This window comes from Meles meles, chromosome 5 (assembly GCF_922984935.1).
Source record: "Meles meles chromosome 5, mMelMel3.1 paternal haplotype, whole genome shotgun sequence".
NCBI lineage: Eukaryota > Metazoa > Chordata > Mammalia > Carnivora > Mustelidae > Meles > Meles meles.
The window spans coordinates 22,238,767-22,262,630 of record NC_060070.1 but is presented as its reverse complement, the minus strand read 5'-3'; the positions used below and the strand labels follow the sequence as shown (position 1 = coordinate 22,262,630).

General features: G+C 36.7%; 1 protein-coding gene across 4 annotated transcripts in view; it reads right to left on the bottom strand.

Moving 5' to 3' along the window:
- Positions 1-23,864, bottom strand: part of CDK19 (cyclin dependent kinase 19) — a 172,505-nt gene that overhangs the window by 81,979 nt on the left and 66,662 nt on the right. For all 4 annotated transcript variants that reach the window (XM_046005666.1, XM_046005667.1, XM_046005668.1 and 1 more), the window contains one exon: positions 22,588-22,663. In XM_046005666.1, the coding sequence (XP_045861622.1) occupies positions 22,588-22,663 (76 nt within the window). The remainder of the gene's footprint in view (positions 1-22,587; positions 22,664-23,864) is intronic.

Below are 23,864 nucleotides of genomic sequence, written 5' to 3'. Positions count from 1 at the left end.
CCTTTGTGAGAATTAAAAGAATATTCACTTCCCACTTTTTAGAAAGAATGATTAACACAGTCCAGAATACCTAATATGTCTTCTATACATAGTCTACAATTGATAGTGATCATTTATTGCAGAAGCTAAGACCCTGGAAAACATACAAACATTCTAAAAAAACTAGTTTTAAAAGAGAATAATCCAAACCAGCCATTATAAATTCAACAAACTAGATGAAATCGTACTGAAGTGCAAACACTGACTCAAGGCAATGGAAACTGGTTCTGAAATAACCTGTCTAGAATGATTATTCAGAAAATTCCTTTTATCTCTTCTATAGTCTGGAAATAAAAATAAAGAAAAAAAATACATATCAAACAAAAGTACATAACCCGGTGAGGAGTGAAAAAGCATGACTTACCAGGGCCCTACTGATCGTCAGGGGCCCCAAGGTTGCCACCCCCCTCCCCCAAATCTTAGTGTTTGGTTCTTATTTTAGCTAGAAACACTGTGGAGCAGGGAACTGATATAATCACATCTACAGTTTAAGAAGACCAATCCAGTGGCTATGTTTGGGCCAGGAGAGGCAAGGAGAGAGAGAATACTACTGCTAAAGTTTAGGCACAAAGAGGGCTTAGACAGAGGCAATGAAAATAAAAATAGAAAAGGGAAAGATGAAAAACTTTTTGAAAGAAAAATTAATAAGATTTGCTAATCCAGTTGGGTAAATCTTGAGCTAGTACAAAAAAATACATTAGAGAAGACATATACCTAGATAAGATTAAGTTTTTGTTTCTATGCCTGAATTAAATATAACTGAAACTATAGTACAACACCAGAAGTATTAATATATAGACCTCTAGCTAGAAAATGAAGTATACGAAGTTACCCAGAATTCTAAATTATATGGAAATGGAAACGATATCAGCCAGTGGAGTCTTTCAAATTGGCACTATGAAAATAGAGATGAAAAGAGCCAACTGAGCAAATGCAAAGAGTGTTCACAAAAGCATTCAAAATAGTTAAGTCTTGGGAGGGAGGTGGAAAGACAGGGTAACTGGGTGATAGACATTAAGGAGGGCATGTGATATAATGAGCACTGGGTATTATATAAGACAGATGAATCACAGGCCTATACCCCTGAAACCAATAATCACTACGTGTTAATTAACTGAATTTAAATTTTTTTAATGTTCTAAAAGTCTTCAGCTGATATCCGTCAGCATTTTTTTTCACTATTATATCTCCGCATCTGGAATTTATTGAATGAATCAGTAATTAAAGTACATTAAATACAATCTCCATAAATATATCTATGCCTCCAAAAATATAACCTATGGTAACGTCAAAGGATTTCTTACAGATCTATAGCTTTCAAAAACTCCAGCAAGAGAATGGAAAGGAAAGAGCATGGTAGCCAAACTAGAACATATGCTTCTGGAATTGTGAAAAAGCCAGAAAGACTGAGTTAATAGGAATTAAACCAAATTTAGAGCAAGAAAAGTAATTAGAGATTATTAGGCTAAATGAAATAAGTTACTCAGAGAAAGACAAATACCATGTGATTTCACTCAAATGCGTAATTTAACAAACAAAACAAATGAACAAAAGAAAAAAAAAGACAAACCAAGAAACAGACTCTTAACTGTAGAGAACAAACTGATGGTTATGGGGTGGGGGGATGGGTTATATAGGGGATGCAGATTAAGGAGAGCCCTTGCTGTGATGAGCACCGTGATGAGTAACAGGTGACATTTGATATATGGAACTGCTGAATCACTATATTGTATACCTGAACCTAATATCCCATTGCATGCTAACTAACTGGAATTTAAATAAAAACTTTTAAAAAGAAGAAAAATAAGTAAACACTAGAGGAATACATGGGTTTAATATTTTGTTATAAATATGTCTTCCCTAAACCTTCTTGAAAAAATAATGAATTAAATTCTGAGATGAAACTGAGTATTACTAAAAGCCAACAGATAGTAAGAACCAGCTTAAAATGGATGATATAACTTAAAAATTTAAATGCAAAAGGATTTAAAATTACTTGACATTGATTTTACAAATGAGTAGACCAAAAAAAAACCCTACAAAAACAAAAAAGAAAAAAAATCAGAGGAACAGATCCTGAATAAAATCCACCATGCAGCCTAAGCGGTTGGAAAATCATTACAAGAGTATTATGAGCATTGCTCTTTGCACTAATAGTATTTCTTTTAAGATTTTTATGTATTTATTTGATAGAGAAAGAGAGACCACCAGGAGGGGAAGCAGCAGAGGGAGAGGGAGAGGGAGAAGCAGGCTCCCCCTTGCTGAGCAAGGAGCCTATGCTGGGCTGGATCCCAGGAACCTGGGATCATAACCTGACCCGAAGACAAGCTCTTAGCGGACTGAGCCACCCAGATGCCCTGCTCTAACAGTCTTTAAGCAGCCTACAAATACTGGCTTACGGGTATTGTGTTTAAGCAGAACTTACAAATTATTTAACTGAAATTTGGCAAGATTTCCATTTCTTATTTAAGCTGTTCAAATCTTATTAAGAGGGAAAAATGTCAATTTAATACAAATTCAAAAATGAACTTTTCTATAAGCAAGAAACTCACTGGGAAGCTCACATTACATCGATGTGTAAAATCCTCTGTTACAGTCTGCTTAAAAATGCTTTCTTAAAAATAAACAGTTATGTTCTGTTGGCTCGATTTTATAAATAAACTCTTACTGAAAGCATTTCTCTTTTTCAACCCAACTTGTGAAAGATGCAGCATTTGCCGTAAGAAATCGGTAAGGTGTTACTATGGGAACAATATTTTAATATTATTTTAAAACACCAGTAACTTCAAAGAACAATGAAGTAAAGAAAAACTAAGGGAAAAAAGGGGGAAAGAGTATCCTAATAGTTCACGATACAACCATTATTAATCATTCTGCAACAGAACTTCATATACCTTTTTCTTTCTGTACTTGTAGGGAAAGTATCTGAGATACCTAAGAAGATAATAGGAGACTCTTAGAGAAAGCCTAATAATGCCAGCTGTTTTGAGTAAACAGCTATAATCAGGTCCTTCCTCCAAGAGTTAAAGAAGGAAAGGACTCATGTGTGAGCAAAAACTATTAAAGGGCCATAATTTTGGAAAGCCCTCAGAATCAAAGCCTGGAGAAAATGAGGCAGGGTGAACTAATTAAGTAATGACTGATAACAGGTATGGCCTGAAAATATTCCCTGCCTAATTATAGATACATAAGTGGGGTTTTTCTTATCTTTAGTGGGTAATTGAGAAAAATGTTTTAAACTAGTGGGTTAAGTTTATTTTATTTGTGTTAATAAAGAACTTTTTTTTAAGATTTTATTTATTTGAGAGAGAGAGAGCACAAGCAGGGGGAGCAGCAGAGAGAGAAGCAGACTCTCCACTGAGCAGGAAGCCCCGATGCAGGGCTCAATCCCAGGACACTGGCATCATGACCTAAGCCAAAGGCAGATGCTTAACTGACTGAGCCAGCCATGGACCCCTAAGAACTTTATTTTTGCTTATAGCAAACACACTATAATTAAGTGGGAAGGAAAGAGCACTATATACTTACAAAATATACCTTGCCTATAGAGAATGAAGTTCTTCAGACTCCTAAGACAAAGACTTAGGAGGAAAAAAGTCCACTGATGGCAATTCTTTTGCTAAAGAACAAAGAATATTTACTTCTAGATTCTAAACAGTAGCATAGAACATATGGACGGGTTAATAATGATAATACTTTGCATTAGCATAAAATCATAAAGTCTACAAGGTACTCTCACATAAATTAAATTGGATGTCACTTTTCCCCTAAAATATCAAGCTAGAAAGGATAGCCATTACTACGTGGCACATCTGAACAGGTCAACAATATAATACTGAGTTTAAATAATATGAACTTTTCAATAAGTAGGAAAGGTGGAACCATACAAGATAGAGTTACATTATATAAGATAATTTCTTATGATAGATATCAAGACACATTATGCAAGTCAACTAATATATAAAAGATTCTTGGTTGAATTGTGATTAACACTGATCTAACACTAATATTATCTGATATGAAGCTTTGAGAATACCATGTCCAAAGTGGCCTCACTCCACTTACTCTACTATTCTTCCAAAATGTATTCATTCACACCTTGTAGCACTAATTATATTCAAAAATGTATCTTGTGGGGTGCCTGGGTGGCTTGGTTTAGCGTCTGCCTTTGGCTCAGGTCATGATCCCAGGGTCCTGGGATGGAGCCCAGCATCTGGTTCCCTGCTTGGCGGGGTGTCTGCTTCTCCCTCTCCCTTTGCCAATCCCCCCAACCTCATGTTCTCTCTCTCATTCTCTGTCTGAAATAAATAAATAAAATCTGAAAAAAAAAAAAAAGTGTCTTGTCTTCCCAACCAGCATATGGTCAGCATATAAGCTCCATAAGGGAGAGAACCACGTCATGGATTGCTATCTTTGAACAGGATCCCCAGGGTATGTGCAGGCCCATAAAGTTTGAGAATTTCTGGACTATAGAATGACCGGCTGTGATAATAATGGAGATAGGCTGATATAGAAAGGATACAGCAAATCCATAAAGATAGAAAGTAGGTTAGTGGTTGCCACGGGCTGAGGGCAATGGGGGGAAGGGACATGACTACCACTGCAGGGTACAGGGTTTCTTTATGGGGTAGTGAAAATGTTCTGGAGTTAGTAGTGATGGTTGCACAACTGTGTGAATATACTAAAAATCAATGAACTGTACACTTTAAACTGATGAGTTTTATGGTATGTGAATTATATCTCAATTTTAGAAAAGAATATAATAGCACTAGACCCTCTGCAGTCCCTCCCCTGAACAAGTCTGATTTCTTCAATACTATATGGTTGACTATTAATATTAAATATAGAGAGTTACATGGAAATCTACTCTCTTGAATAAAACCACCCAGCTTTCTCTACTTGTATAAACTATCCTTTGTTCACTAGTTGTATTTTATATAGATTGTGAATGGCAAATCATCTATGTCTTCATAAAGAGAAAAGAGAAGAATGGGTAATGAACAGCTTCAGCAGAAAGTCTTAATTATAAGGCTGTAATAACTTTAGTCTAATTATATTTCTAATTATATTACTATTATATCATCTTCTGTATCTTTCCCAAAACTAAGCAATCAAATCTGTGAAATTCAGGTCAACCTCTTGCCTACCTCTGCTCTTTTGCTCAGTATACCATGCTGTCATCCACCAAGCTGATCAAGAGAGAAACGCTGTGGTCAGCCTTGTCCTCTCTTGCATTCCCCATCACTAAATATCTGCTTCCTCCAATCCCTTTATTATGTTCCAACACAGACCATCATCATCTTTCATTTTGGCTTCAGCAAAAGCTTCTCAACAGGTATTCCTCCATCCATTCTCGCCTCCCTCCAATTTAAATTGAACTTATGGGACACCTGGGTGGCTCAGTTGGTTAAGCATCTGCCGAAGCTCAGGTCATGATCCCAGGGTCCTGGGACTGAGTCCCACATCGGGCCCTTGCTCAGCAAGAAACCTGATTCTTCTCTCTCTCTGCCTGCCACTCCCCTGCTAGTGCTCTCTCTCTCTCTGACAAATAAATAAAATCTTTAAATAGATAGGTAGATAGATAGATAAATGAATTCAAATTTAATACTGTCTCTCTTAAAAACCTTCAATACCTTCCTGATATTCTTAGGATAAGCCTTAGTAATTTACAAAGTCATACAAGATGGCCCAGCCCTGTTAACATAACATTCCTATCCCCAACTCTTTCTCTCAACCCAACCATCTTAGACTTTCATTCCCTTAATGCACCAAACTCTCTAGTCTTTATTTTGTATTTTATACTACTAGTATTTTATTGAGGTAAAATTTACATATAGTAAAATACACAAGTCTTAAGTGATCGGCTTGAATTCTGACAAACATAGACATCTATTTAACCATCAACTAGATCAAGACAGAGAATATTTTCATCACTCCATAAAGTTCCCATGTACCATTTCTACCCAACCTTTCCCCCAACTCCATGCAATCACAATTCTGATTTTTTTTTAAAGATTTTATTTATTTATTTGACAGAGAGAAATCACAACTAGGCAGCGAAGCAGGCAGAGAGAGAGGAGGAAGCAGGCTCCCCGCTGAGCAGAGCAGGACCCTGAGATCATGACCCGAGCTGAAGGCAGCGGGTTAACCCACTGAGCCACCCAGATGCCCCTCACAATTCTGATTTCTACCACAATAGAAATTTCTGTCATTCCTGAATTTCATATAAATGAGATCATACCCATATGTATTCTTTTGAGTCTGGCTTCTTTTATTCAACTTAACATTTTGGATATTCATCTATGTTACTGTAATAGTTTTCTTTTCTAGAGTTAAGTAGTAATCTTTCCTATAGATATACCATAAATTGTTTATTCATTCTCTGATTGATGGACATTTGAACGGTTTCCTGTTTTTTTATGAATAAAGCTTTTATGAACATTCCTCTACAAGTGTCCTATGTTTGTATGCATTAACTGTTCTTGAATTATACACCTACAGATGGAATTGCTGGGTCAGACAGTGTGTCTATGGATAAATTCATCAGAAACTGCCAAGTTTTTTCACCAAAGTGTCTATACCATTCTACACTTTCACCAGTGCCAGTGACTGCATATCCTCACCAACGATGAGCACTCTTCTTAATCTTAGCCGTTACAGTGGATGTATAGTAACTTTTAATCTAATTTTTTAATCAAAATGATATATTTATAATTTTCAAAAAAAACACAACATAGCAGAGATTATAATCTAACAATCCTCTGATCATCCCTCCCCTTCCCTACATACAACCACTTTTAACTTTTTCTGGTTTGGGTTCTCCTGATTATTTCCTATCTCTAAGCGTTTATATCACTATTCTTGACTTAACTTTAAACATTATTGAGTTTCATGTATTCTAGATGGAAGTACAGTTCATTTCCCATACTCCATCTCCATGTTCCCTCTCTATCTTCTTATACTCAGATGATCCTTTTCAGTTCATCTATTGTTTACTTTAAAAATTATCCTTAACAGGGGACGAGTCAAGATGGCGGAGAAGTAGCCGGCTGAGACTACATCAGGTAGCAAGAGATCAGCTAGATAGCTTATCAAAGCATTGCAAACACCTACAAATCCAAAAGGAGATCGAAGAGAAAAACAGTAATTCTAGAAATAAAAATTATCCTTAACACAAACTTTTTGTTTCAACTTTGGATAGCAAATTTATCATTCATACATTACTGAAGGTGACCCTAGCTACAGTAGTAGTTAAACCCAAAAATTCCAGTTGCTTAACACAATAGAAATTTATATAATGCTCTTGCAATAACTAATAATTTAGTAGGCTTAAGAGAATTTAAACAGTGTACTTTGAGAATATACTTGTTCATAAAATGTTAAGATGTTAAGAGCATCCAGACTCATTCTCTCTCATTTCTGGGCCTTCCTACCTGTTGTTTCCTTAGGCCAAATGCTCTTCCCTACTTCTTCCCTTCTTTACCCAGCCAGCTCCAAAGTGTCCCTCAGATTTACACAACCACAAAAATCCCTACAGAGCCCTCCCGACTCCCTCATAAGGGCTATGTGTTCTTCCAGCATTGTGCTTAACTGTCCTAACACTGATTATATTGTGTGGAAATCTGTGTTTTCTTATCTGTGTCCTCCAAAACTATAAACTTTTTAAAGGAAAAAGAAAAATTTTGTTCACTGCTTCTTCCTGGATTACAACAGATACTCAAATATTTCATGAAAAATCAACTTATTTAAATAATTATTCATATACATATTATTTCTGTCACTTATCCTTTAAGTCACACACAGTTAGGGGAAGGAGAATCAGAAGGGATCCCAAATTTTAGACAATACAAATAGTCCACAAAGTTTAATTTTATATTTCAAATAATAATTGGCTTAAGCAGAAAGCTTAAAATCTTCCACTACTGGGAAAACTTCAGAACAAACGTAATTGTTAATACTGATAATGTAACAAATGCAAAATGTTGCATTTATTCAATAATTTATTAAGAGGCCACTTTGTTCCAAGTATTGTACTAAACAGATTCCAAAAATTCAAGAGTGAATATATCAGACACAATCCCTGACCTAAAAATTATGAAGGCAGAGTGAATTGATACTGAAAATACCTTTAATGTATTATGAACAACAACCAAAAAACCCACAAAAATGAGAATCTCAACTTTAAAAACTCCAATGGCTTATTAACTTTTGTTTTCAAAAAAGCACTTCAAATTGTTCATTAACTTAATTGAGCAATTGTTTATATAATAAAGGATTTCCTTATGCCTCTGGGAAAACTCTGAGTAAAAACCTACATATCTTGCATAACTGAGCAGACAGGAAGACAGTCCCAAATAAGAAGAAAAATAGATAAAACAAGCATCGTCTTTGTGCAACAGATCTACTTTGGCAAAGGGCAGAAAAAAAGAAAATACCTAAGAAATAAGGCAGAAATAAAAAGAGAAATATCAAATAGGATAAACAATAGCAGAAGAAGTAAGTGAAATGAAAAATCAAATGACAAGATAAAAGTATTATCTAATGTGCTAATGAGCTTCACTCTTACATTCCAGATTCAAGGTAAAAATCTGGGGAACAATTAGAATTTCTTTTCAGAATCTCCTACGGCACTGTGAAGCCCACAAGTAAATTCAATTCATATACACCACAGTATACATCAGCACAACAACAAAAAACAGTGCTAATTCAAAGGTACCCAAAACCAAAGACTGCAACCCAACCCCATGTTTCACAATTAGGTATGCATCTAGGATCTGATTAGCATTTAGATATCATAATAAAAATGCCTGATTCTTCAGCCTGCGTGGCTCAGTAGGTCAAGCATCAGACTTCTGATTTCAGCTTAGGTCACGATCTCAGGGTTGTGAGATTGAGCCCCACCATGGGCTCTGTGCTGGGTGTGGAGCCTGCTTAAAATTCTTTCTCTCTCCCTTTGTTGCTCCCCATCTTCCCTCTCTTTAAAAAAGAAAAAAAATAGCCTGATTCTTATATATTTAAATATGTTATTTCATTACAAACTACTTTCTTTTGCTTTTTTCATAATAAAGGTTTATCATCATCATTATCATTATGTTTTTAGTTATGCATGAAAATAGGTTATATTATCTATAAATTTCAGTTCAGGATAGTAAATAGAACTATACAATAATTCTTATGAAGGGGGAACTAATTAGGTCAACTGGCATTAAGGAGCACTACTACAGCATCTACATCTAGGAAGGAAATTATTGGATAACAAGGCATGTGTATCTTAACTTTACTAGATATACAAATTGTTTTCCTCAGTGCTGCAATATAATAATTTATAATTCTACTAGCACTATGTGACAATTTCAGTATTCCAAATCATTGGATGCTGTTACCAATCTAGTGGGCAAAAAGCATATCTTATTATGGTTTTAGTTTCTATTTCTCTGACAATTAACATAATTGAGCATCTTTTTTATTTACTGGCCAATAATGTTTCACCTTTTTTAAAGTTCTTATTTAATTCTTTAGATGCCTTTTCTATTGGATTAAAATTATCTAAGATTAGGGGCGCCTAGGTGGTTCAGTTGGTTGAGCATCTGACTCTTGATCTCAGCTAAGGTCTCTATCTCAAGGTTGTGACTTCAAGCCCTGTGTTGGGCTCACAAAAAAACAAACAAACAAACAAAACAAAACAAAAAAAAAACCCACCTAACTTTAAGAATTCTTTCTGAGGGAGAATAACTTAAAGTAAACACCATACACCATGCCAGCAACATCCAAAGGCCAAAACCACAAAAAAACTGGGCTTCTCGGGGCACCTGGGTGGCTCAGTGGGTTAAGCCTCTGCCTTCAGCTCAGGTCATGATCTCGGGGTCCAGGATCAAGCCCCGCATCGGGCTTTCTGCTCAGCAGGGAGCCTGCTCCCCCCCACCCGCCCCTTCTCTACCTGCCTCTCTGTCTACTGGTGATCTCTGTCAAATAAATAAAAAAATCTTTTTTAAAAAATAAAACAATTTTAAAAAATAAAATTAGGCTTCTCAATCAGATTATTTTAATATAAGATGGTAGAGCACACTTAGCAGAAAGGCAGACAATCTGGAAGGGAAAAAACTTCTTTTTCAAATTAAAACTTAGAAAAAAAGGTGACAAAGCAGTTTATACTCAAATCCGTTATTACTACTATGAAAATAAGATTTTCAGTATCTTTTTCCCTTCTTGATATGCTTTTACTATGAAGAATACTTAGCATTATCTTGGGTAAATTTCAATCCTCTGGCAGTTATTCAGTTTCAAATGCTAATTTACCTTCAACTATTTGAATGCTATATTGTCTAATAATATCAGTAAAATCTACAAACTATAGAAATTCCAATTAGAATGAATTTCTTCTAAGTAGCCTCAGAACTCAGAATTACTGAGTTGCTGTATATGTTCAGAAGCCTGTAAGCCAACATTTATGTTAAATGTTCATCCCGCTCCCATTATATACTGCCTTTTATAATAATACCAAATTATCTGGGGATGCCTAGGTGGCTCCGTTTGTTGAATGGCTGACTCTTGATTTCAGCTCAGGTCATGATCTCAGGGTCCTGGGATGGAGCCCCACAGTAGGCTCCACACTCAACAGGAGTGAGCTTGAAGATTCTCTCTCCCTCTGCTTCTGCTCTTACCCCCTTCCCCCACTTACACACATGCACACACTCTCTCTCTCTAAAATAAATAAAAATCTTTTAAAAAATAGAATTACCTGTTTTTGAATAATAATCTTCCTCCTTTCAATATGCAGTCTATTAACTCGTTTGTATCTGTTAAAGTTCTATTTCTCTTTTTTTAAGATTTTTATTTATTTATTTGACAGAGAGAGAGATCACAAGTAGGCAGAGAGGCAGGCAGAGAGAGGGGGGGAAGCAGGCTCCCTGCTAAGCAGAGAGCCCGATGTGGGCCTCAATCCCAGGACCCTAAGATCATGACCTGAGCTAGAGGCTTAACCCACTGAACCACCCAGGTGCCCTAAAGTTCTATTTCATCTTAACAAACGATCAGAATGGTGCAAAGTTATTTAAGTCAAAGACCCATATTAAAAATGTGAACAGCTTACGTCACCAGAAAAAGAGATATAAAGCCAAAGTAACTGAACAGTAATATGAGACTATGTCATTATGATAATCCACTGGTACTTGAAGTAACTAAACTGCTTTGCCTAATTATACTAAATTCTTTGCTATCATGTGTTACTGTATCAAAACCCTAATTATGGGCTCTCCCTGTTTCTGATCCCGATCACATTAGATTACCCCGTTCACTAGTTCTCTACTGACTCAAGACAGCCACTGACTAACCAAGAACTTCCACGCCTCATTTACCTGTTTACTTCCTGAAACCCCACCAGCTGCCTCCCAGGTCCCCAGCCTTCTCAGCTCCCTCATTATCCCTGCCCTCCTTTATTTCTCCCAGGCAAAATCCTAGTCCCCAGTCCTCACTGTTTGGATAAGACAATTTCTTTCCCTTTTTCTGGTTGCTGTAAAGCCCCCTAACCTATGACACTATGGCTCATCTTCCCTAATCCCTACTCTAGTTTCTAATGCCTCAGACCCCTGGCCAGTGACCTGGATGTGAAGAGCCTATTTCCTTTTAGAAAACTATGACAAGGCAAGGTATAGCCTAACATATAAGACTTTAACTATGAACATGTTTCTTCCTCAAAACAATGTTATAAGTAGTGCTCAGGTACGACAGTACTAGAGCACCACAGCTCAGTTTCCTACGGGTAAACAGGTGTTGGTACAGTAGACTGGTAGCCTGGGCATGACTTACGTCAGTGTTCCCTGAAGCAAAAGGCATTTCAAACAACTGGCTTAAAAAATAAAGACTTACCGGGGCACCTGGATGGCTCAGTAGGTTGAGCGTCTGACTCCTGGTTTTCACTCAGGTCATGGTCTTGGGGTCATGGAATTGAGCCCCATATTGAGCTCTGCACTCAGTGCGGGGTCTACTTGAGATTCTCTCCCTCTGCCCCTTCCCCCCCATTCACATGCACTCCTCTCTCTCAACTAAATAAACAAATAAATCTTTTTTAAATAAATAAAATAAAGACATCCATCCTCCAAAAAAAAAACCACCCTGTTCTGTATTCTCTCGGTAAGCAACACTATGTTACAAAGAGCAGTGATCAATTTCTGTTAATTGATTGATATATTTGAAGGAATGGGGGCATGAGGGCAAAATCATATCTGCTGCTACAAGTACGTTTTAAATACAATCCAGCATTCACAGACCACAGTGAACTGAATTTTTACAAGTGTATTTACTGGCCTCCTGTTTTTATTACTGATCAAAGCTAAGGCCACTAACAACTTACCTTTGCATCACATTAACAAATTCAACTTAAGAGAAAGGAGGAAACCAAACCTTCACTGAGAATTGATTATGAACTAAAACGTTTATATGCTTTAACAATTCTGTGATAGTAGGTACCATTAATCCTATTTTAGACACGAAGAAACCAAGGTTCACAGAAATTAGATATTTCAATAGTTGGGTTATGAATAATTTTTATTAGGCCAAAAAAGAGAGAGAGAGAGATTGGATGTTTAATTCCAAATCCAAATAAATCAGAATAAGTTGTCTGAAGGATGAACTAGAAACATAATTAGAAATTAGCCATATTTTAACCCAAGAGCTTAGAGGCCCAGGTAGTGTGCATCACTAAAATATATGCTAAGGTCAGACTCTGCTCTCACAGGCAACTCCTCCCTCCTAAGAACTGTTAAGATTCTTGAACATATCTGGAAAAAAGTATTTGTCCAAGTATTTCGTGTGATTTAGCTGATATTCTGGTTCCAAGGTACAGCTGAGAATGACCTGGAACATAAGCAAGAGACTCAGAGGCTCAGAGAATCTGAAAAGTCTGGGCAATCTGTGGGCGGCTGCATGGTCAGCTTCCTTGGAAATGCTAGCCCTAGAGGCAACTCAAGACATAACCCGACTCCCTGTTCAAATAGCTTCATTTTTAAATCCCGATTATATGTCAATACAATTAATTTAATTAAAATAGCTTCATTTCTACAGCTACCTAGAAAATGGGTCCTTGAAGAGCAACGTGCCCAAGACATACAGGAGTAATGGTGAAGTGCGTGACTCCATATTCCTTCTGAGTTTACAATCTGAAGCCAAAGCCATATTTTAAAAAAAGTTTTTGAAGTTTTCCTACTTCGATCTCTTATCCTCAATCTGTTACCAAATTTAAGTTAAATTTTATAATTTAGTATCTTCTATAATATGCTTCAAAAATTAAATGTATAGAGCCTTAAAAATAATTTACTTTGACCAGTGAAAACAATTTCAACTAAAAATTATATTTTCTTTGATTAGAGTTTAAATAGGAAAAAGTTGTTACTGTCAGCAATAATAATAATAGTAATAAGAACGATTTACAGTGCATTTACACTCAGGCTGTAAGATAAGCCCTTTTCATACCACTATTAGATTTATTTTCAGTCCTTTACTCTGCATAATATCACAGTATAATTTTGATTCAATATTATTTAAGAGAAAAAGAAACAACACTAAAAAATAGGGAATAGTCAATTAAATCTAATCTAATTAGAGCAGGAAGATGAAATTAATCATTTTATATTTTTAGAATGGAAATAACTAATTTATTTGATTTATTTCGTAGGGAGGATACTGATACAGCAAAAAGCCAACTCTTCCAATTACACGCCCATTCTTCACAGAGAGAAAGGAACTACAGAAACCAAAGGCCCCTAAAGGCACTGCTTCCAACCAACTAATCTATTCTCCTAAAGAAGAAGACTGAACAGTGGGTGAGTTTTTAGTTACATATATGACCCATGTTACCACACCAATCCATCTTCCCTCACCATAACACACACACACACACACACACACACACACACACACACACACACATAAAAAAGTGGTAAGGAAAACCAATTTTAACTTTTCCAAAACTATTCCTTCTCACCTTAGTCACCTTTATTTAAAAAACTCAGAAACCTACATGACCCGCCTCTTTTCTAGCACTGGAAACAATAGGTATTTATTAATTAATTTTTTTAAAGATTTTATTTATTTATTTGACAGAGAGCACAAGCAGGGCAAGCAGCAGAGTGAGAGGGAGAAAAGGCTCCCTGCTGAGCAGGGAACCCCATGTGGGACCCCGGGATCATGACCTGAGCCAAAGGCGGATGCTCAACCATCTGAGCCACCCAGGAGCCCCAACAATAGGTATTTAAGTCAGCTTCTGAGAATACAAAGATTTACTGCTAGTCTTCTCAGAACAAACAAAGTGGCTTGAAATAGAAGCACACACACACAGATACACACACACACACAATGATAAATTATAAGAAGACTCGTGACCTAACAAATGTAGTAAGGCAGACAGATCCACCACAAGACTGAAGAATCTGCTTGTGACTCCTCTTACCTCTCCCTTCTACCTTCTCAGCTCTTGAAAGGAAATGAAAAGTGCTATACATGGTTCCTCCCTATGCTGACACTATATCCATTTCCCAGATTCATCCTAAAATAATCCCAAACCCCATCCCCAACTCATACAAGATTCTATTTTTCATTGTAAGAATCACCAAGAATATATCTATTTTGCCAAGAAAGCTAAATATATTTTACATATATATGAGAAAAGTGGTAAATATCGCTATTCAATCAGTGCAAGAAAAAAACACATTTTAAAAAGGAAAAAAAAAAAAATCTATGCTGAGTCTTCAGTCCCAAAAGTAAACTTTTGTTTGTTTCTAAGGAGAACACAAGGACCACACCAAAGAACAGATTTTGCTCAAAGGCAATTTCATACATAATTTATTTAGTTCTAGTCTCCTAAAATCATGCCAAACTTTTTATATAGTTATCATTATATAAAAATAATTATTAAATAATCATGTTAAAAGTCTACTGGAAAAAAAACTTTTCTACTCTTAGTGGTTTTCACAAAACCTTAATAATATAGTTTGATTTTGTCTCCTTCATAGAAAGGGTAAAATACCTGAATTACACATCTATTTCCACAAATCTATACCTCTATAAAGTTGGACACATATATAAGGAAAAATCTGTGTTCCATGCAACATAAAAGCAATTGAGAGGATATAATTAATCTTGATGAAAATAAACAGGTATTTCTCAACCTTCAATATAAGAAACTTTAACAAAATGGTTTTAAGGTTGATAAAAAAGAAATATATTAGTAAGAATTAGAGCCTTCCTCATAGACATTTTAAAGTTCTTCTCAAGGAATCCACAGAAAATGTACATTTTATCAATTGCATTTCACACATTTAAAAAAGCAAAAGCTTATCCTTTGATGACAGGGGAAAGTTCCAGGCATTCCACTGAAGTTTTACATAGTGGCCTGTTACACTCCCATAGTGGCAAGAGAGGTGAAGAAATGGTGGCAAGTCTGTTAACTGCCATTCTACCCTCTCCACTCTGTGCTATGCAGAAAAACTGCAAGGGACAGTACATTACAGCTGATCCAATCTGTTACCTGTTACCATGGAATCATTGGTGTTGGGTGCTGGTGGTTACATAGAGTCTGGACAAAACTGTGCAGAGGTGAATGAGGAAATGGCAAATGAAAACCAGCAGTGAGGAAGATAGCAAGAATGACAGGAAGTCAGGTTTTCTCTATTTCTCTTCCCTCCTCAGCCTATGCCTCTGCCCTGCTTCCCTGACTAATTTTCCTTTCCGTCTGTCTTCACTTTCTTTAGGAACAGCTCTATTTTTTGAAGAGTACTCAGGAGTATGTATGTATGTATATATATAAATGTATGTATATATATAAAGATTTTATTTTTTTTAAAGATTTTATTTATTTATTTGACAGAGATCACAAGTAGGCAGGCAGAGAGAGAGGAGGAAGCAGGCTCCCTGCTGAGCAGAGCGCCCGATGCCTGGCTCGATCCCAGGACCCTGAGATCATGACTTGAGTCGAAGGCAGAGGTTTAAACCACTGAGCCACCCAGGCGCCCTATAAAGATTTTATTTTTAAGTAATCTCTACACCCAACATGGGGCTTGAACTCACAACCCTGAGATCAAGAGTCACAGACTCTGGGCACCTAAGTGGCTCAGTCGGTTAAGCAGTTCAGGTCATGATCCCGGGGTCCTGGGATGGAGCCTCACATCGGGGGCAGGGAGGGTGGTTTTTGGAGTTGTCTACATTCTCCCGGATCTACAGTCCAGTCCCTCTTTACCCACCTTACAGTCTCTGTCCTTCTACCATATCAAACAGAAAAATCCAAATCTGCCTTCTCACACAGGGTTGCTAATGAAGAGAACCATACAATCATGCAGACTGGTCCCATGACTCATCTCCTCCTTTAGGTGGACTACAATACTACTATAATCTTATCTTTGATCAGCAAATTTTCACATATCCTTCATCAATTACCTCAAATGCTCATCACTTAACACCACACCCACAAAAAAGAGGCACAAAAGAATGTAACTACCTCATCATCTCCCTAGCAAACTGACATATGTTGACATCAACATTTCTTCTCTCACTGCAGTTGCAGAGAATAAACTAGCTATTCCATTTCCTATTCAAGGTCCATCCCTCCAGCTGGGCTATGATCCACTGATTTTTACAAATTCTTCATTTATAGACACTTTATCCACTAATAAACCCATACAGCTTTACTGATTTTCCTCCAGATTTACTGAGATATAATTAATGTGTAATAACCTGCACAAATTTAAAGCATACCATTTATGAGTCTTGACATAGCTGCACACCCAGGAAACCACCATGACAATTAATATGATGAAGACTTACATCGTCTCCAAAGATTCCTCATACTCCTTTGTAATATTTTCATTTCCATTCCCACCCTCAAGCAATCACTGACCTACTATCTACCACCATAGATTAGTTTGCATTTTCCATAACTTTCTACAAATTGAACCAGGTAGGAAAGAGCGCAACTAGAAAAAAAAAAATACTGTAACTATGCCCATGTGCAAAATGTGGACATGTCCAGGAAACAGATAAAAAAGGCTCCAATTTCTCACCCATTAAGGCTATACAAGCAGGATATGAAAGCTAAAGCAGAGTCCCAAATTAAACAGCAATAAGATACTTATTAGAACAGCTAATATCCAGAACACTGACAATAATAAATGCTAGAAACAATAAATGTAGAGCAACAGGAACTTTCATTCATTGCTGGTGGGAATACAAAACCGTACAGCCACTTTGGAAGATGGTTCGGTGGTTTCTTCCAAAGTACACATACTTCTACCATACAATCCAGCAATTGTACTCCTTGGTGTTTACCCAAAAGAGCTGAAAGTTATGTCCACATAAATACGCATATGTCCATATATGCATGCACTGTTCATAGCAGCTTTATTCATAATTGCCAAAACCTGGAAGCAACCAAGATGCATTTCAGTAGATGAATAGACAAACGCACTATGGTACACCCAGACAATGGAATACTATTTAGTGCTAAAAAGAAATGGGCTATCAAGTCATAAAAGACATGAAGGAATCTGAAATGTCCATTACTAAGTAAAAGAAGCCAATCTAAAAAGGACACATACTGTATGATTCCACCTATAAGACATTCTGGAAAAGATAAAACTACAGAAACGGTAAAAGGATCAATGGTTGTCAGGTGCAAAGGAGGATGGGAGGGCATATAAGATAAATATTCAGAGCATAAAGGATTTTTAAGGCAGGGGAAATATTCTGTATGATATAATAATGACAGATACCTGTCATTAAATATTGTCCAAACCCACAGAATATACAATACCAATAGTGAAACCTAATGTAAACTATGGATTCTGGGTATCACATAGTTCATCATTTATAACAATTGTACCACTCTGGTGAGGGATGTTGATAATGAGGCAGGCTCTGATAGGTAGAGGAGGGAATATATGGGAAATCTCTATAGACTTTCTACTCAATTTTGCTGCTCTAAAAAAAAAAAAAAAAAAAAAAAAAACTGCTCTAAAAAATAAAGCCTATTAAAAGAAACACATAGTAATTTTGGAGTTGAAAAGTACAACAGCTAAAATGAAAATTTCAGCAGCATATCTGAGTTGGCAGAACAAAGAATCAGCAACTTGAAGGTAGGGAATTGAAAGTAGCCTGTCTACAACAAATAGAAAAAAAAATAATTGGGAAAAATAAGCAGAGTCTCTGAGACCTATGGGACACCAACAAGCCTATAAGCATGTGCATGTTGGGGTCTCAGGAGAAAACGAGAGAAAGGGGCAGAAACAGTATCTGAAGAAATGATGGCTGAACATTTTCCAAATTTTACTGAAAAATATTAACCTATACATCCAAGAACACAACAAATTCCAAATAGGATCTACACTTACATACATATAGTCAAATTGTCAAAGGAGAAAAAAAAGAATCTTGAAAGTAGCAGGAAAAAAAACTCTTGTGTGCAAGAGATTCTCATAAATTTAACAACTGACTTCCCATCAGAAACCAGGGAGGCCAGAAAGCAGTGGATTAATATAGTCAAAGTGATAAAAGAAAAACACTGTCAAATAATTCTATATCCAGCAAAACTATCCTGCAAAATCAAAGGAGAACCAGTGAGGAAAGAAAAAAGAAGCAGCAAGTAAGATATTCCCAAATACAAAAGCTGAAACAATTCATCACTAGCAGCTCTGTTTTATAAAAATATACTAACTGGAGATCTTCAGGTAAAATGAAAGGACTATAGATAGTAATTTATCTACACAGAAAATAAAGGGCACTGGTAAAGGTAAAAACATGGGTTTAAAAAAAAGAGCATAAATGTATTTTTTTGGTAACTTTTTTCTTGTATATGATCTAAAAAAACAACTACATAAAGCAATAATTACAAAACTGTGTTAGCAGGCTTGTAAGGTACAAAGAAGTATGTATTCACTTAGCCACTACATAAGAACATCCATGCTCAACTTACATCAAAATCGCTATCACATTGGGGCTAGGTCATTCAGGTAGTGATAAAATACTATTCAATCTAGAAACTGTGTACTTTCTAAACATCTATTAAGCAAATTCTCAATAAAACTATGAAGACTGTGAATGGGTCATGCTTTTCCAGCTTCTGCACAGCAAAATAAACAAAATGAAAAGGCAACTTACAGAATGGGAGAAAATATTTGCAAACCATGTATCTGATAAAAGGTTAATATCCAAAATAAAGGGGAGCCTGCATGGCTCAGTCACTTAAGCACCTGTTCTTGGCTCGGATCATGATCCCATAATCCTGGGATCAAGCCCTGCATCCAGCTTTCTGCTCAGCAAGGAGTCTGCTTCTCCCTCTGCCCCACCCACTCCCCGCCCCCCATGCTTGCTCACTCTCTCAAATAAATAAATAAAACATTTTAAAAGAAAAAAAAATATCCAAGATATATCAGAAACTCATACAATTCAATAGTTTAAAAAGAAAATCCAATTTTAAAAAATAGGCAGAGGGGGGCACCTGGGTGGCTCAGTGGGTTAAAGCCTCTGCCTTCGGCTCGGGTCATGATCCCAGGGTCCTGGGATCGAGCCCCACATCAGGCTCTCTGCTCCGCAGGGAGCCTGCTTCCTCCTCTCTCTCTGCCTGCCTCTCTGCCTAGTTGTGATTTCTCTCTGTCAAATAAATAAAATATTAAAAAAAAAAATAGGCAGAGGAACTGAATAGACATTTTTCCAAAGACAACAAACAAAATGGTCAACAGGTACATAAAAGGAGCTCGACCTTACTAATCATCAAAGAAATGCAAATCAAAACCACAATGAGGTATCACTTCACACCTATATAATGACTATCATCAAAAGACAAGAGATAACAAATGCTAGTGAGGATGTAGAGAAAAGGGAACCCATGGATTCCTCATTATAGAGAAGTCTCTGTTTCAAAAACAACATCTACAACTAGGCTTTCATTTCCTAATAACTAATACCTTAAATATCAGCTTCTTTTTTTCCTGGGTGCCTGGGTGGCTCAGTTGGTTAAGCAACTGCCTTTGGCTCAGGTCATGATCCTGGAGTCCTGGGATCGAGTCCCACATCAGGCTCCCTGCTCAGCAGGGAATCTGCTTCTCCCTCTGACCCTCCACTTTTCGTGCTTTCTCTCTCTCATTCTCTCTCTCTCAAATAAATAGAATCTTTAAAAAAAAAAAAAAACCCTCTTTAAAATGGTCTCACTTATTTGTGGAGCATAACAAAGAACATGGAGGACATGGGGAGATGGAGAGAAGGGAGTTGAGGGAAACTGGAAGGGGAGATGAACCATGAGAGACTATGGACTCTGAAAAACAACCAGAGGGTTTTGAAGGCGGGGGGGTGGGGGGGGAGGTTGAGGAACCAGGTGGTGGGTAATAGGGAGGGCACGTACTGCATGGAGCACTGGGTGTGGTGCAAAAACAATGAACACTGTTACGCTGAAAATAAAGAAACTTTTTAAAATGGAAAAAAAATCAGCTTTTCTCCCAATTAACTCACAGAAAGTGAATTAATACTATACTAAACGATGGTACTCTAAAAGAGCAAAATTGCACACTATATTCATATTGGTTGAGATAATATATTTAAGAATTTTAGGGAACTAAAAATCACTTACCAAATGCTTAATAGAAAGCTGCCAAGCAGGAGTTTTTTAAACAATGTATTTATATTCTAAAGCAAACTTAGGATCATTGACTGCTAGTAGAATTTTTTTTTTTGTTCAGTTTGTTCATTTATTAATTCAACAAACATTTATGGACCACCAGCTATGTGCCAGGCACATAGGAACTGGGGATAAAAAGACAAAGTCTCTACCCTTTAAAGTGTGCACAGTCTACAGAGGAGCTCCCATTCTGAAAGCAAAGAATTTATGACTAGAAGAGACCTTATAGGTCCCTTATTTCACAAAGAAACCAGCATTCATGGCTAATAAGCCACTCAGGCCAACAGACACTCAGGTCTACAGATTTCCTGCTCCTGTGTTCTTTGCACAACACATTTTCTCTGACTGAGTGGTGATGGAGTCCATCCATGTGGGTGAGGCAGAAACATGGAACTGGGAACAATATGTGGAGAGTTACCAAGTTAGAAACTGAAACACCTAATGGACACAGGTAATATAAATATTTAACAATTTAGAGACCTAAATCCCTAATAGATCTGATATCATGATAAAGCCCCAAAAAGAAACTAAAGAACTAAAATAAGAAACTGAACTAAAATAAAGTAATACAATGAATGGTAAGTCTTCCAAGCCATAATTATGGCTTTGCCTCTGTTTACTGATAATGTTAAAAGGAGATATTAAAGGTATTATTTCATATGACTGTTGTGAAAAGTAAATTAATTAAGTCTTGAAAGCACTTAGTAAACCTAATAGATACTCAGTAGACGTCAGCTATTGTTATAGACAATCATTTTTTTTAAAGATTTTATTTATTTATTTGACAGACAGAGATCACAAGTAGGCAGAGGGCGGGGAGAAGCAGACTCCCTGCTAAGCAGAGAGCCCGATGTGGGGCTCGATCCCAGGACCCTGGGATCTTGACCTGAGCCAAAGGCAGAGGCTTTAACCAACTGAGCCACCCAGGCGCCCCTAGACAATCATTTCTTAAATGCACAAATATGTCATATAAAGACAAAAAAATGATCTTTCTTTAAGGATTTATCTTATTATTATAATGATAGCCCTATTTTTCTAGCTCTCAGTAAAATCTAGTATTAAAACATGTATTTCAGAAAAAAATATTTATTTTTTTTTTAATTTTATTTATTTATTTGAGAGAGAATGAGTGAGAGAGAACGTGAGAAAGGAAAAGATCAGAGGAAGAAGCAGACTCCCCAAAGAGCTGGGAGCCAGATGCGGGACTTGATCCTGGAAGTCCGGGATCATGACCTGAGCAGAAGGCAGTCGCTCAACCAACTGAGCCACCCAGGCGCCCCAGAAAAAAATATTTAATATGCATAATATCTAATATCACCCTTTCTCTGTAGGCATATATAAGTCCTAAAATTACAAGAATAAAATTATTTTATTAACAATGAATTGTATTAATAAAGAGTTCTATTGATTAATTATATTATTAGTTATATTAATTCATAATTTAAATTAATTAAATCATCCTGTAGTGCAGTATTCCTAAGATTATAAATCCTAAATCATTAAAAGAATGTTTAAAGGTCACTTTCAGGGGTGCCTGGGTGGCTCAGTGGGTTAAGCCTCTGCCTTCAGCTCAGATCATGATCTCAGGGTTCTCGGATCGAGTCCCGCATCGGACTCTCTGCTCAGCCAGAAGCCTGCTTCCTCCTCCCTCTCTCTCTGCCTGCCTCTCTGCCTACTTGTGATCTCTCTCTGTCAAGTAAATTAAAAAAAAAAAAAAAAAAAATGGTCACTTTCAAGTAATTAAAAAATTTATGCAGCGTTTCTCATCTTATATAAAATATTGAACTAATCAACATCTTTGCAATAGATGGAATACATCAATGAAACTATTTCATATTAATACCATTCATCATCCAATATCAATAACAAAATAAATAACATTGAGATCCACTTACTGCAATCTCTCTGCAAGCCGACATGGATATTCCTGTGCCTTCAATTTGCTTCAATGCATATTCCTTTTCATCTTTTCTGCATATAAACAAAAAAAATTTATTTTTTCTAAACATTATTTTCAGATTCAAAATCATAACTACAAAAACAATAAGTATACACTAGCTTCTCAGTGATATATTAACACTCTCACTAGGCACGCATTGCTTACTGCTTCTGATAATATTACAACTACAGAAATATGAAATACCAAAAAAATTCATGTTACGATGAAAACAGCAGACAGAGCCAAATCACAAAATTCAAAATTGAAACAGGATACTAAACACAGCACTACTTTCAAAGAGTAAACAAGCATAAATATGAGCATATTGCAAGATAATTCTACTCCTGTCTTAATTATCTGTAATCTATGAAAGCATTCTGTTCTAAACATTAACTACAAAAATAAATGACAGATGTAAACTTCTATATTTGTTTAAAGTAATTTCCGAGTATAAGAACCACTTAATAGGAGGGACGGGCTATAGAAGAATATCGACCCACCCTAGGGTCACCCTACTTCTGATCTAGAATAGGGAACATTCAAAAGCCTCAAAACCTCAACCTAAAGCCTTGGAAAGTCTTTAAAACTCTAGCCACCAATGTCTCATTCTCAAGAACTCTAGGAAAAACCTAGTGTCACAGTGAATTTTCCAAATAATGTAGGCAGGGTTAGGGATTCTGCGAAATCCCAGTAGTTACCAGGGTGCTCAATCAAGGGAAGACATCAGTTCAATAACAGTGATACAGTCCATAAAAATATAGTATCACATGAGGGGTGCCTGGGTGGCTCAGTCAGTTAAGGGTCTGCCTTTGGCTCAGGTCATGATCCCAGGACCCTGGGACTTAGCCCCGCCTCGGGCTCCCCACCCTGCGGGGAGTCTGCTTCTCCCTCTCTCTCTGCCTCTGCCTCTCTCTCTGGTTTGTGCTCTCTCTCAAATAAATAAATAAAATCTTTAAAAAAAAAAAAAAAAAAAGGTAGTATCACATGAGTAGACCAACACAGCATCCTCAGGATATCGACACCAGAACAAGACCCAGCAAAACGTCAGAAATGTAGTTCATATTGTGGGTTGTTCTGAGAAAAGGAATATCATCCACAGCCTCTGAGTTTTGTCTTTTGATTATATTGGAGCCTCAGCAAATTTTCATCATGTCATGATGGTTTTCTCAAATGATAGCACCTAAATGGTGCCTCATCTGTCCTACTTACCTATTCCTTACCTTCCCCCATGCG